This window comes from Geotrypetes seraphini, chromosome 4, assembly GCF_902459505.1.
Source record: "Geotrypetes seraphini chromosome 4, aGeoSer1.1, whole genome shotgun sequence".
In the NCBI taxonomy this organism is placed as follows: domain Eukaryota; kingdom Metazoa; phylum Chordata; class Amphibia; order Gymnophiona; family Dermophiidae; genus Geotrypetes; species Geotrypetes seraphini.
In genome coordinates, this window is record NC_047087.1 from 316560910 (window position 1) to 316575252 (window position 14343).

Here is a 14343-nt window from a genome sequence, read left to right on the forward strand (position 1 = left end):
TTCTGCCATGGCCTTTATCTGCCATCATTAAGATCTTGGGTGTAATACTTGGTCAGGGTCTGATTATGAAGAACCAGGTGGATTCTTTGATTAGAAAGGGTTTCTTTACCCTTTGGAAGCTGTGATCTATTAGGGCATATTTTGATGTATCATCATTTAGAATTTTGGTACAATCTCTCATGATCAGTCAGCTTGATTAATGTAATATTGCCTCCCTCCCTACTGTTAATCCCTTGAATGTTCTCTTTTCTCAAAAATATTGTAGTTCCTCCCCTTTTTTCTTCTGTTCCTGTTCGTCTTTAGTCACAATTTTTTTTTCCTGCGGTATATAAGCTGATTGTTATGGTTTGTATGGTTGGAGCACAGGGGGAACAGTTGGGATGTTGATCTGATGGGTCAGGCTTGTGCTTTAATTCACTTATTTATTTCATTTATATTACACCTCCATCCTAATATAAACATACACAATATAGGAAAACAATCTTGGCAGGTATTAATTTCAGGGCTCTAGTTTCCTTTACACTTAAAGATTTTTTACAAAGGGCACAAGATCCTGGCCCTATGTTCTCTCAGGCACATGGGTGGTCTGTTAGTGCAAGGCCAGAAGGTATGTGGACAAGGGCTCCCTATACATGGGACAGTAACCCTGGAGAACATTTGGGAAATGGTGAGAATCGAAGGACTTCCATGAAGTAGCCTAATGGTTAGTGCACGGGAACCGAGTTCAATTCCTACTGCAGCTCCTTGTGACTTTGGGCAAAGTCACTTAACTATCTCTTGTCCCAGGTAACAAGATATGACCGCACTCCCCCTCCATAGGGTTACAAGACGTCCAAATTTTCCCAGACATGTCCTCTTTTTCTCCAGTCCTGTAACTGCATCAGATATCAGGGCACTAGTTACACGTTTATAGACCCAGTTCAATCTGAAATGTTAGTTCTTGATACTTCTTCCCGGATGTTTTTGTTTTCAAATGCTTTCTTTCCTTGATTTCCCTTTCTGTAACGAGAAATGTGTTTTCAAACTTGCATCGATAAAAAAAATCCCAAACGAAAAATATGATTGGTTCCAAATGTTTTTGCTCATAGAAGTAGAAAAACATGGATAAGTCTGATTTTAACGCTCAGGGCCATCACAGATCATTAAGTGGTTAGGATTTCAATTCCACAATTGAATATTTTACAAGAGGAGAGAGAGAAAGGTTTTAAAGTCAGTGTATCCAAATTGAGAAGTTTCATGTTTGGTTCTGACATTTACGTAGACGAGTAAAATCTTAACACAATTCATGCGAAGGCAGCCAAATGACCTCTCTCCACAAGATCAGGAAAGAACATTTTGGTCCTGTTCACTGCTTCTTGCCCAGAAATAGCTAAGGAAAAGAAGAACCCCCCTCCCTCAACAAATTTTCAGATTAAATCAGGTTGGGCAGACTAGATGGACCACTCGGGTCTTTAGCTACCGTCATCTACTACGTTACTATATATTTGTCAATAATCAGGAGGCTGCCATTGAAAAGCAAAATATGTCTCCATCCCTTCTAAGAGGAAGCGGCCTGAGAATCTAATCATGTGTTTTTCTGCAGGAATGGGACTGTTGGCCAGCGTTTACACGGATGACCAGGAGAGAGGCAACGCCATGGGGGTCGCCCTTGGAGGTCTTGCCCTAGGAGTCTTAGGTTAGTGCTGGGGCCACTCTTACAGCTGTAAAGGACTAATATATGTAGTTTGCTTTGGAGCCCTCTTAAAATGCGCTAAACGCTGCAGGCCTTATTTTATGCCTATTGCCCACGTTAGCACACACCGATCTTTAGTAAAAGGGCCTCTGCCTTTTTTTTTTTTGTCTGTTTTTGGGAGAAACAGGGTTTTCCTTGTGTGTTCATTTCTTTGCTTTTCCTTCTCTCTAGCCAAATTGATGTACAATTTAACACTGGAATTGATTGCTAGACGATGTGATCAAAGCACTTAGCATAGCCAGGTTTCAAAAGGATTTCTTTATTTAAAACATTTCTTTTTTTTTTTTGTTCAATAAATTTTTATTCAGTATTTTAAAAAATACAAGGAGCAATTCAAATACACAAAAGTAGTATAACATTTTGCATTAATATACAGTTAATTATAAAGGCCCATATTATTAAGAAAAGCTCAGAGTATTGGATTTGTTTGTGGTGATGTATGACAATAGAAAGTGAAATAGGACAAAGTAAAAATTGAAAGAGAGAGGAAAAAAGAAGAGAGAAAGAAAAAAAAAAAAAAAATTTTTTTAAAGAGAGGAGAAGACAGGAGTGTCTACATAGTAGAATGTACATATGAATCTAAAAATGACCAGGGTGATTTTTTGTTTTTCCAATTCATGGATTTACGGAGTGAAATTTTTTTTTCATATGCATATGATTCAAATCTGTGGTACATACATAGAGAGTTCCACCAAAAAGTATAATCTAATAACGAAGATGATTTCCAATTTTTCAGAATATGCATGAGAGCAGTCACAAACATGGTATCAATGAGTTTAGGAGGACAATTTGATTGCGCGAAACAGGGGTGTTGAGATCGAAGGATTATAATGTCCATAGAAATCTCTTCTGAGCAGTTGGTGATAGATTGTATGGTATTCCAGATTTTGGACCAAAAAGATCGGACCAGAGTACAATGGAAGAACATATGATCAAGAGTTCCTTCCTTTTTCAAACAGTTCCAGCAGATAGAATCTTGTTTAAATTTGGCTTTTCACATGCGAAATGGGGTCCATATTGCATTCCACATTACAAAGAGCATTGATTGTGAAAGTCTAGAAGATAAAAGTGGGCGGTTTGTTGAAGACCAAAAGAGTTCCCAGTCAATGTCAGAATATTATAAAAAAAAGATATAGCTTTCCCTTTTGATAGAGACCGTAAAGACCAATGGTAGATAGTATTTTTAAATACTATTTAAAACATTTCTAATCCACCTTTTCCAAGGCGGCTCACAGTATAACATACACAATTCAGATTTGAACATCTTAAAAAGTCACATACATCAGTAATAATCATAAGATTATATCATCTGAACCTATAGATTACCTCTCAGCCATCCATTACCATTTAGAAGAAAAGGTCAGGACGGCTTAAGAGCTAGTGCTTTTCTCGGGGTGTTGGACCTATTCCTTGGGATTTGGGATTAGGGGTGTAAAGCTCAAACATTTTAATTTTGTTTAGGTTCCTACGGGGCCCATTTATGTAGCTGCATTAAGCACGAATGCATGCCTAGCACCGTTTAAAATGGTGAACAGCAGGGCATGCTCAGGCATCTTGCTGTAACGGCCAACTCAGTGTGAACTAGCCATGTCCTAAAAAAATGGGTCTCATAATTGAAAAGAAAATACGTCTAAAAACCCGCCTAAATTGGCACTTGGATGATCATCCAAGTACCAATAATCGAAATGGGTTTTAGACGTATCAAAAAGCAGCTTAGGCCTTTTGACTGCCACTCTGCGCCAAGAGTGAAAAGTGGTGTTTTTCAAGGAGAGGTTAGGGTGGGAGGTAGACGGGATGTGGGCTGACCTAGACTTAGTCGTCTTGTAGTGATAATTGAAAGTTTAACACGTTGCCTGGAAGGAACTTATATGTTTTGACTTAGACGAAGTAAAAACACGTATAAGTTCTGGATCGCGGCTGCTGCAATAAGCTCAGCGGCCCAGGCAACTTGTCTGCCCTCGTAACAATCGCAGCAGGAGGGATGCCTAGTCCCTCCTGCCTGCACCCACTGCAACCTCCCCCCATAACGATCGTGGCAGGAGGGATGCCCAGTCCCTCCTGCCCGTACCCATCGTGACACCCACCCCATAATGATCACAGCAGGAGAGATGCCCAATCTCCCCCAAAAGTTTGCCGGCAAGAGGATGCCCAGTCCCTCCTGCTGGATACCCCCCCAAAGGTAACTCACTCGAACCACCAAGCCCACCTGGACCCCCCTAACCTTGTTTAGATGGCTGGCTGGACGGGTCCTTCCTGCGTCTGGTCGGAAGGCTTGCATTCACTGGAATGCATTTTGGGTTGCACCGGGGAGGGGCCTAAGGCCATGATTGGCCCATGCGCTTAAGGTCTCTCCTGTAGGAGGGGCCTTAGGCACCTGGGCCAACCAGAATCTTAGGCCCGTCTCCCAGTGCATTCTGGGATGCACTGGGAGTGGCCTAAGATTCCAATTGGCCAGATCCCTGAGGCCACCCCACATAGAATGCACTGGGAAACAGACCTAAGATTCTGGTTGGCCCAGTGCCTAAGGCCCCTCCTACAGGAGGGATCTTAAGCATATAGGCCAATCAGAGCCTTAGGCCCCTCCCAAGATGCAATGGGAAAGGGCAGGCCCAACATTCCAGTGAAGGCAGGCCTACTGGCCAGATGCAGAAAGGACCCATCCATCTGTCCATCTAAACAAGGTGTCCATCTCAGTTTTTCTGCCAGTGGTCAATTCAGTCCTAGCTACGCCACTGGGTCTGACCCATGCTCCTTCCTTCCTAGCCTCCCTCCATTTTTTCCCCTCATCCCCCCTTCCCTCTCTTCCTCCAGCCTCTCCTCTCGTGTGCTCTCCTGAATTCTTGTAGCAGTGGATCCCATCAGTGACCCACCACTGTCCAAGATTTTAATCTAGTGGCAGATAGCAGGTACCAAGTGTTAGGTATCCAGGAAGTTTCCTCTCCTAGAAAGAGACATATACCCTCAAAAGGAGAAAAACATGCAATTCTAGGATTTTCACAGTCATCTTTCAACCTTCTACAGAGCCGGTCAGAGACCAGTTGCTTCCAATTGATAAGATTCACACTGGCTTGAGGAACCAGAGACTCTTAGAACATGGCAGACTCCAACCATGGTAAAAACAATTTCTAATGTTAATGCTCTGCTGACCAAACTGCTAGGCAAAAAGTGTTCTTTTTGCTCTTTAAGTCCTAGATCTGTGAAGAAGAACATTTTATTTAGGGACCACAGGCCAGATATTTTATGTTCTATCTGTTCTGTGTTCTTATTCTTCACAGATCCAAAATTTAAAAGTAAACACCAAATTTAGCCTTCAGAGTTCCTCATGCCAGTGTGGACCTTATCATTAGGAAGCTGGGTGCTCTTTGTGTAGAGTTACCATTTTTCAGGCCATAAAAATCCAGACATATGGCCCCGCCCTGTTCTGCTGTTGGCTCTGCCCCAGCCCCACCCCCACCAACCTCCTTTCTTCCTCCCCAACAAGCTCCAGCTCCATCTGAGGGCCTGGAGCATGTGTGGATGTGTGACATCATGTGTGGCTGCCCTCCAGATGTGGCTGGAGCTAAAACTGGGACAAACTGCCGGGTTTGGAAAGTCCATCCAGGACCCTGGACAGTCCTCTAATAAGAGAACATGTCTGGGTTTTCCTAGATGTCTGGTAACCCTACCTTTGTGGAGAATTGGGAGTAGGGGGGTTTCGGTGAGGCATTGCCCAGTAAATCCTAGAATTGCATATTTAACGCCTTTTCGGAGTATATGTCTCTTCCTAAGAGTGGACAATTCCAGGGTATCTAAAACTTGTATCTTCCATAAGGGCCTTGGATGGTGTTGGGTTACTAAGGGAGCCATTGCTACTGCTGTAGGATTTCAGGGGTACAAATATCTCAAAGTTGAATACAAGAGGAGAGGCTTTATGAAGAAGACTGATTGTATCCCAGGTCCACCTTGATAATTCACCCCAGAACAAAGAAAAGTCTTCAAGAACTATTTCTGAAGTAGCCTGCGGCCACTCCAACAAGTAATCAATTCAAAAAGTGTATCTGGGTGAGGGGTGGGAATGTATTGATTTATTGTTTGCCTAAAAGGGGCAGGTTATCCTTAGAATTAGTCTGCTGAAGTTTTTATTGGTTTCTCATAATTTGGGATTTAGGGTGCCAAATCTGACCAGGGAAAGCATACAACCAGTTGGGTGTATAGAGATCTACAACGTATACGCAAGAGATAAATGTACATATACTGAGTCTTCAATGCGTGCAGGTTTGTCTCGTGGATATCCTACAAACACAACTGGTTGTAGAGTCATCAGAACAGATTTGGGAAACCTTAAAATTAGGATCTTTTCTGTTCACTTTGGCCACGAGGGCAGCATATAAAGTGAGAAAGTACCAGGCAAGATGTAATATTCTCTAAGCAATCATGCTCTATTACAGGCAGCTGGGATAAGAAGCGAGCCTCCAAACAGTCACGACCTATGAATGAACTCTTTTTACGTTAATGAGCATGTTCTTTTAAATAACATTTTAAATGACTGCTCTGTTACTGGCAGCTGGAATATACCCTTGGAAAAGAGACGGTTGAGGGGAGATATGATTGAAGTCTACAAAATCCTGAGTGGAATAGAATGGGTACAAGTGGATCGATTTTTCACTCCGTCAAAAATTACAAAGACTAGGGGACACTTGATGAAGTTACAGGGAAATACTCTTAAAACCAATAGGAGGAAATTTTTTTCACTCAGAGAATAGTTAAGCTCTGGAACGCGTTGCCAGAAGATGTGGTAAGAGCAGATAGAGTAGCTGGTTTTAATAAAAGATTTGGACAAGTTCCTGGAGGAAAAGTCCATAGTCTGTTATTGAGAAAGACACGGGGGAAGCCACTGCTTGCCCTGTATTGGTAGCATGGAATATTGCTACACCTTGGGTTTTGGCCAGGTACTAGTGACTTGGATTGGCCACCGTGAGAACGGGCTACTGGGCTTGATGGACCATTGGTCTGACCCAGTAAGGCTATTCTTATGTTCTTAAGTGGGGCAGACTGGATGAGCCAGTTGGTCTGTTTCTGCCATGATGTGAAAAAGAGAAGATGTGTTACAATCAGCCATGGTTGAGTTCCATAGATGGAGAACATTGGAAATAAGAAGGTTTCAGGAAAGACAAAGGAACCGTTGGCGAGTTCATACCTGTTCAGTAGAGGAACGGATGGTCAAGGGTGACAGTGGAAGCTACATGGAATGATCAGAAACAAAAGCATAACTTGAGTTGTGTTCTCCAGTAATAGTGACCTTGAATGTCTTTGTTTCACAGTGGGTCCTCCATTTGGAAGTGTGATGTATGAGTTCGTTGGAAAAACTGCGCCGTTTATAGCGCTGGCCGCTTTGACTCTAATGGATGGAGGTGAGTAATCTCGCTGCAGTCATGGCAGGTGAATAGGCCTGACTGACGCAAGCCAATCTCAGCCCAGCATGTCAGACATTTCGTCTCTTTTCAGCCCTTCAGCTCTTCATTCTGCAACCATCCAAGATCCAGCCTGAAGTAAGTGGCGCCTTAAATTCCTCTCTGTGCAGTGCGAAGTCCTGTTGGCCCTAATGCACAGCTGTCTCTCTTCTCTACAGAGTCAAACCGGGACATCATTGTTCACGCTCCTGAAAGACCCCTACATCATTATTGCTGCAGGTTTGGCTGCTTCTTAATAACCTTTTTAAAGGTGTGCATATATAATTTTGTATTCATAGCCTCCTGAGGTAAGAGTCCTTTGGGGGAAATATATTATTTCTTGCCGTTAATCTGCAATTAACAGGTCTCTTCTGTCCTCTGCTTTTTGCAAGTCTTAATAATATTCTTCTTTTGTGACATGACATAACATAACATAACTTTATTCTTCTATACTGCCATAATCAAACAATTTCTAGACAGTTTACACAAAAGAAGGCTGGACAATCAGCGAAATACAATACAAATAATTAAAATACAACAAGTTTCTTAAATATGTTCAATGTAAAATTTTGTTAACAGTAATATCCACATTTAAGAAATGAATTTATCAAACAACGCTGACTTAATTACTTTTCGAAATGCACCATAAGGCAGCATAACTCCACCAATACAATTACCCCACCAGGACGGCTGCTTACTTGCTTGAAATGCAAGAGTCCTATCCCAAAAAGTCTTGTATCTGCAGCCAGTAATTTTTGGATAAGCAAATAGATTGGAATTCCTAGTTATCCTCGTTGGGAAATGAGATAAAAGGTAAGTTGGGGCAAATCCCCAAACCAGCTTAAAACAAATACAAGAGAATTTGAATAGTACTCGTGCCTCCACTGGGAGCCAAGGTAACAGTCGGTAGTAAGGACTAATATGGTCATTTTTCTTCAACCCAAATATCAATTGGACAGCCGTATTCTGTACTATTCTCAATTTTCTCAGGATTTTTTTTGGAGCTCCCAAATAAACAGTATTGCAGTAATCCAGTATGAATAAGACTAGTGCCTGCACTGATAGTCTAAATGATCAAAATATTTTTTAAAGTCTTTAGTTTCCATAGTGCAAAAAAGCACTTCTTTACCACTAAGTTCGTATGTTCTGCCATATTTAGATGTTCTTTCTAGTTGGCTTGTTTTCAGCCTTTCACATAAGTTATCATGCTGCAAGTTTAATTTATAGAGAGCTGGTAAAGAAACTTATAAATCTATCCCAACTTAAGTTGTTCAGAGGATGCGACCGTTTATGTCCAGAGGAAATCAGTAAATATGATGAACCCAGAATTAGGGCATGTATATAATATATAAACTACTTGATTGTAACACAGAATGTCTGGATTTCCCCGGGCACGCCCTCCATTTAAGGACATGTCTGGGGGTTTATCTGGGCACTTTATCCGGGTTTTGAAAAGCTTTCCTTCGCAAAGTAGAGCATTCACGCATCTGTGGATACAACGCAATGATGTCATCGTAACACAACTGCGCAAGCCTGGATGTCCTGCCTGACGAGAACAGGCAGTGGGGGGTGGGCCTGGAGCGAGACCAGGGCGGGGATGGGGCGGGTCCAGATTTTCCAGACAGAAAATCTGGTAACTCTACCCAGAATCCTCCCATTCCATAGTATTGCTGCCAGCATTTTACTGTAAAATGTTCTTTTCTCAATGGCTAAACTCCTATATTTTCTGTCTTGCTTGGACAATGTCGGCTGGCCTGCTTTTTTTTTCTCCCCTGGAGCATGTCACATGCAGTGACGTAGCTACGGGTGGGCTCAGGCACCACACTACCCTTTCCCCTCCACAGCGTCCTGGCATCTGCCCTCTTATCTCTCAATTTGTCCCTCCCGATATACCTTGCCTGCATCCCCAGCACCAGCAGTGATTCTTTTTTGCCGTCAGTGCTGGTCTTCGGGCGCGACCCGCAAGACAGGAGCGAGGATGTGACATCAGCAAGGGCAGGACGTGGCAGAGGAAAAGCCTTTGGGGCTGTTGCTGGCAGCAAAAACGAATCGCCTCTGGCACTGGGGACACATGTAAGGTGTACTGGGAAGGGAAAATCCGGACCCCTAGACCCACCTCCAGGCCTGGCCACTTAAGTAGTTGATATTATTCCACCCAGTGTTGGGTTTTGAAAAGCCGTCCAGACATGTCTGGGGAAATCCAGACATCTGGCAACCCTACAAATTGAGAGATAGGAGGGCAGAGGCCGGGATGAGGTAGAAGAGAGGGAAAAGATAATAATAATAATAACAGCTTATATACCGCAATACCGTGAAGTTCTATGCGGTTTACAAAGATTAAGCAAAGGTACAAATTGATTGACTTTAAGAGGGGAGGAAGAAAGAGGATTAATAGGTCAGGAAATCCATTGTTGAGGAGAGAGTGATCAATAGAACAAATTAATCGCTATAGAGGGGAGAGAGAAGAGAGGATCAGTTGTCTAGATACTTTAGGAATAGGTGTGTTTTCAGACGTTTCCTAAATTCCTCATAAGTAGTGGGCGAAAGCAATTGTTCTAGGTCTTTACCCCATGATGCTGCTTGGTGCGAGAGAAGATGTTCATGGTGTTTTTTCAGTTTACAACCTCCCACTGGGGGGGAAACGAAGTTGGAATGTGAGCTTCTCTTGTGTCTGTTGGCTGAGAAGATGAAAAGGTCAGTTATATATTTAGGGGCAAGTCCGTGTAGTGCTTTGAAGCAGAAGCAGGCAAATTTAAACTTTACGCGCGCCGCCATTGGCAGCCAATGCAGCTGCCGGTAGTAGGGTGTCACCTGGTCAAACTTCCTCAGCCCAAAGATCAGTTGGACCGCTGCATTTTGCATCAATTGTAAACGCTGCATGTTCTTTTGGGAAATTGCTAAATAGGCAATGTTACAGTAGTCAAGTAGACTCAGTACGAGATGTTGGATGGGTATAAAAAATCTTTATTTAATAATAATAATAAATTTATTCTTGTATACCGCCATTACCCAAGAGTTCTAGGCGGTTTACAGCGTAAGAAACTGAACAATCAGCGAAGTACATATAAGATTTTTAAAAAACCAAGATTAAAAATGGTAAAATAATTACAATGTTAAGAAGGCCTAATTATGTGATAAATTTGTCAAACAAAGCAGACTTTACTAATTTTCGAAAAGAACAGTAAGACATGGCATGATGAAGACATTCACTGAGCCAACATTGAAGTTTGCCTGTCTGAAATGCTAAGGTCCTTTCAAAAAAGGTCTTATATCTGACACCATTTGGCTTAGGATAGGTAAATAAACTGGAACTTCTTCTAATCCTTGATGGTCTATAAAATTCAAAGTGAGGGAACAAATAAATTGGAGACTCTCCTGAAATCAGCTTAAAACAAATACAAGAAAACTTAAATAGTATTCTTGCTTCCAATGCTAGCTAATGCAATAATCAATAATATGGACTAATGTGGTCGTTTTTCTTCAGACCAAATATCAATCGATCTGCAGCATTTTGAACTATTCTCAATCTTCTTAAAATCTTTTGGAAAGATCCTAAATAAATGATTTATTTATTTTGTTTATATCTCTGGGCGTGGGGGTATGGAAGGGCCCATCCAAAGTACTAGGCCTGGCTATGCCATGGTCACATGACACTTTTCTCTTTACAGAATTATATTTTGAATCCACTAGGGACAGAAAAAGTATCTATATATAATATATAAACCACTTGATTGTAATACAGAAAAGCGGTATATAAAAACCCTTTCTCTGTTTCTCCATTTACACCTGGGGAAAATAAGTTTTGCTGCATAATGAAAGCATTTTTAAATTAGGCTAACCCAGGGGTAGGCAATTCTGGTCCTCGAGAGCCGGAGCCAGGTCAGGTTTTAAGGATATCCACAATAAATAAGCATGAGATACATTTGCATCTCAAGGAGGCAGTGCATGCAAATTCATCTCATACATATTCATGGTGGAGAATCCTGAAAACCTGACCTGGCTCTGGCACTTGAGGACCGGAATTGCCTACCCCTGGGCTAACCCATTACTATTCAGACATTGATCCTCGGGAAAGATATCATTACTTTATCCTTTTCAATTCTTAACACCTGTAGCTCATGGTTAAGTTCTGGAGTCCATTCCAGTGTTCAGCTAATGCTGGTGTGTAGAGCACAGGTGTCAAAGTCGGTCCTCGAGGGCTGGAATCCAGTCGGGTTTTCAGGATTTCCCCAATGAATATGCATGAGATCTATGTGCATGCACTGCTTTCAATGCATATTCATTGGGGAAATCCTGAAAACCCGACTGGATTACGGCCCTCGAGGAGGGACTTTGACACTCCTGGTGTAGAGCGAGGCCCCAGTTCTCCAGGATGCAAAATCCTGTTCCACTTCTGCCTTCATTGGTTTGACAATCTCAGCCTTTTGAAACTGCTATTAATTCTTCTGGAATAACTCTAACCAAATATTTCTTCTCATTTAATCCTCCGGGTTTTATCTGTGTCTTGCTAACCTTCATTTCCTGGTCATAAGATGAATTTATCTCAGCTAAACTGTATGTTTGCACAGCAATCAAATTCCTTAATGAACAATTGACACGTGCGGGGAGATGTTCTGCTCATAAATCACCCAGATCTATCATCTGTATTTCATATGATTTTCGCTTCCACTTCTCCCTCTCTAAAGCTCTGGCCTATTTGTATCTGAGCTGCTAATGACTTAAGAGCTGCAGCAAACGGTCGGCCGTGGCTGGGTATCATATTCTCAGCTGAACTGCATGAACGTGTGACGGTTTAGAAATACAGAAACTGGAGATAGAAGATAAACATTACAAAGAGCACACAATCAGGCATCGTGGTATGGTGCATGGGAATTTTACACCATATAAATGCCAAAAAGAGGCTCTTATCGGTACAACCCAAGTTACGATTACAATTTGAAGTATAACAAAATAATTCCTTGTATTCGGTGTGTCCTTTTGCAGCTCAAAGTGTTTAATCAGTATAAAAAGCCAGACATTCCTGGGTCTTACAAAATAAATTCATTTCTAAACTAACCCCAAATTCTGTTTGCAGTGCTATAATTTGTGCATGCAATTCGGTGCACACAAGATCAATCGGCACCAACAATTGACAATTAACTAATCATAATTAACTCTGATCAGCACTAATTAAAAGTTACGCACACAACTTTGTAGGCGCGTTCTGTAAAGTGGTGTGCATCATTTCTAGTGTGTGAATCAGAAAAGGGGGCATGACCAGGGGAAAGCACTGACATAGAATACGCGCAATCCGTGCACAGCTTAGGTGCAGACAGTGTCATAGTAAGGCTGGGGGGGCGGACCGCCCCAGGCGCTGTCTTGGGGGGGGAGAACTGACACCTCTCCACCCCCCACGCCACACTCATGCCCTCCGTTCCCCCCCTACCTTCTTCGCCAATGTAAGCAACTTCTCAGGCCTGCTGCTCCTGCTGGCCTAGCTCCCCCTGAAATTACTTCCGGGTCGCAGGCCAGGAAGTGACATCAGAGGGAAAGCCAATGCTGGCACAAGCAGCTGGACAGAGAAGCTGCTCATGCTGGCAAGGGGAAAGGAGGGCACGAGTGTGCTGTGGGGAGCAGGAGGGCGCGATTGTCCCAGGTGCCTCCTACCTTCACCACGCTACTGAGTACAGATATTTAGGCCTGGTTTTCATTGCTTCCGGAGGAGGTGATAGGCCAGAGCACTTTACAGGGGTTCAAGGAAGGTTTGGATAGGTTCCTAGAGGATAAGGGGATTGAAGGGTACAGATAGAACTAGAGGTAGGTTATAAAAGTGGGCAAAAACCACTTCACAGGTCACGGACCTGGTGGGTCACCACGGGAGCGGACCGCTGGGCGAGATGGACCTCTGGTCTGACTCAGTGGAGGCAACTTCTTATGTTCTTAAATGTTAGTGATGTGTTTGGCCGCTAAGCGTGATTCTATATATATGGCATATGCTTTTTATAGACTCACGCTAAGCACCATTCTAGTCGGCACTAACCTTTTGAGTGCTATCAGGCAGTCAGACTTAAGGGCATGACACGTTTTGAAAGAAATAGGCTTTTCATGATTTTCTAAATTGTCTATAATCATGTGTTGTTTTTTAAATTCTGTGGAAGGGAGCTCCGGATCTTTGCTGTTTGATAACCCAAAGTCTCTGACTAATAAGTTTAATTTCAATAAGAACATAAGAGTTGCCATACTGGGAAAGACCGAAGGTCCATCAAGCTCAGTATCCTGTTTCCAGCAGTGGCCAACCCAGGTCCCAAGAACCTGGCAGAAACCCAAAGAGTAGCAACATTCCAGAGCTGAGATTGTGATGTCATAATGCCTCATTCCACCAATGCCCGCCTTGAACCGCAAGGTAATGGTGGAATAGAAATCTCTAATGTAATGTAATGCCTAAGTGCCAGCGTCATCAGTGATGTCACAATGGCTCGATTATCCTAGACTTGGCTCACCTAAGAACATAAGAGCTGCCATACTAGGACAGACCAAAGGTCTATAAAGCCTAGTATCCTGTTTCCAACAGTGGCCAACTAAAGGGGGGGCCTTAGCATCCGGTAACTGTGTTTATTTTGTTTGATTCAATTCCCTCGTGGTTGGGATGGCTAGGTGGTGGGTTTTTTAACTCTTTATAGACCATAAAAACAAAAAGTTTCTGTTGTTGAATGTCTGTTCATTTGCATTTACAGTGAACCTTGTTATCTCTTGCATTCACAATAAAAACAGATTTGAACATAACATATAGCACAACTCCCCCCCCTTCAATTTGATCTACTCTATCCTTGCGATATAATTGGAACTCAGGTAACACAGTGTCCCATTGATTGTCCTCCTTCCACCAGGTCTCTGAGCATCCCTGTTATCTCTACTTCATCATTCAGTGCTATATGTAATGTAATTTATTTCTTATATACCGCTACATCCGTTAGGTTCTAAGCGGTTTGAAGAAAATATACATTAAGATTATAAATGAGAAGTAAGAAGGTACTTAAAAAATTCCCTTACTGTCCCTTACTTATGTTAACTCTCCTTTATTTTTAGACTTCTAGCATTTGTGGTTTTCCCTTGTATTGACAGGCTGCTGAGAAGATGACAGGGATAACTTGACATCTTTCCTCTGCTTCCCTCTTAAGCATTCTTGGCTTTCTTTCACCATTT

The 14343-nt window shown here is 42.4% G+C and overlaps 1 protein-coding gene across 1 annotated transcript in view; it reads left to right on the forward strand.

Moving 5' to 3' along the window:
* The window catches only part of SLC18A2 (solute carrier family 18 member A2), a 90285-nt gene that overhangs the window by 33502 nt on the left and 42440 nt on the right, over window positions 1-14343 (forward strand). The window contains exons 5-8 of the mRNA XM_033940097.1: window positions 1583-1675; window positions 7033-7122; window positions 7217-7260; window positions 7341-7401. Coding sequence (XP_033795988.1) covers window positions 1583-1675; window positions 7033-7122; window positions 7217-7260; window positions 7341-7401 — 288 coding nt within the window. The remainder of the gene's footprint in view (window positions 1-1582; window positions 1676-7032; window positions 7123-7216; window positions 7261-7340; window positions 7402-14343) is intronic.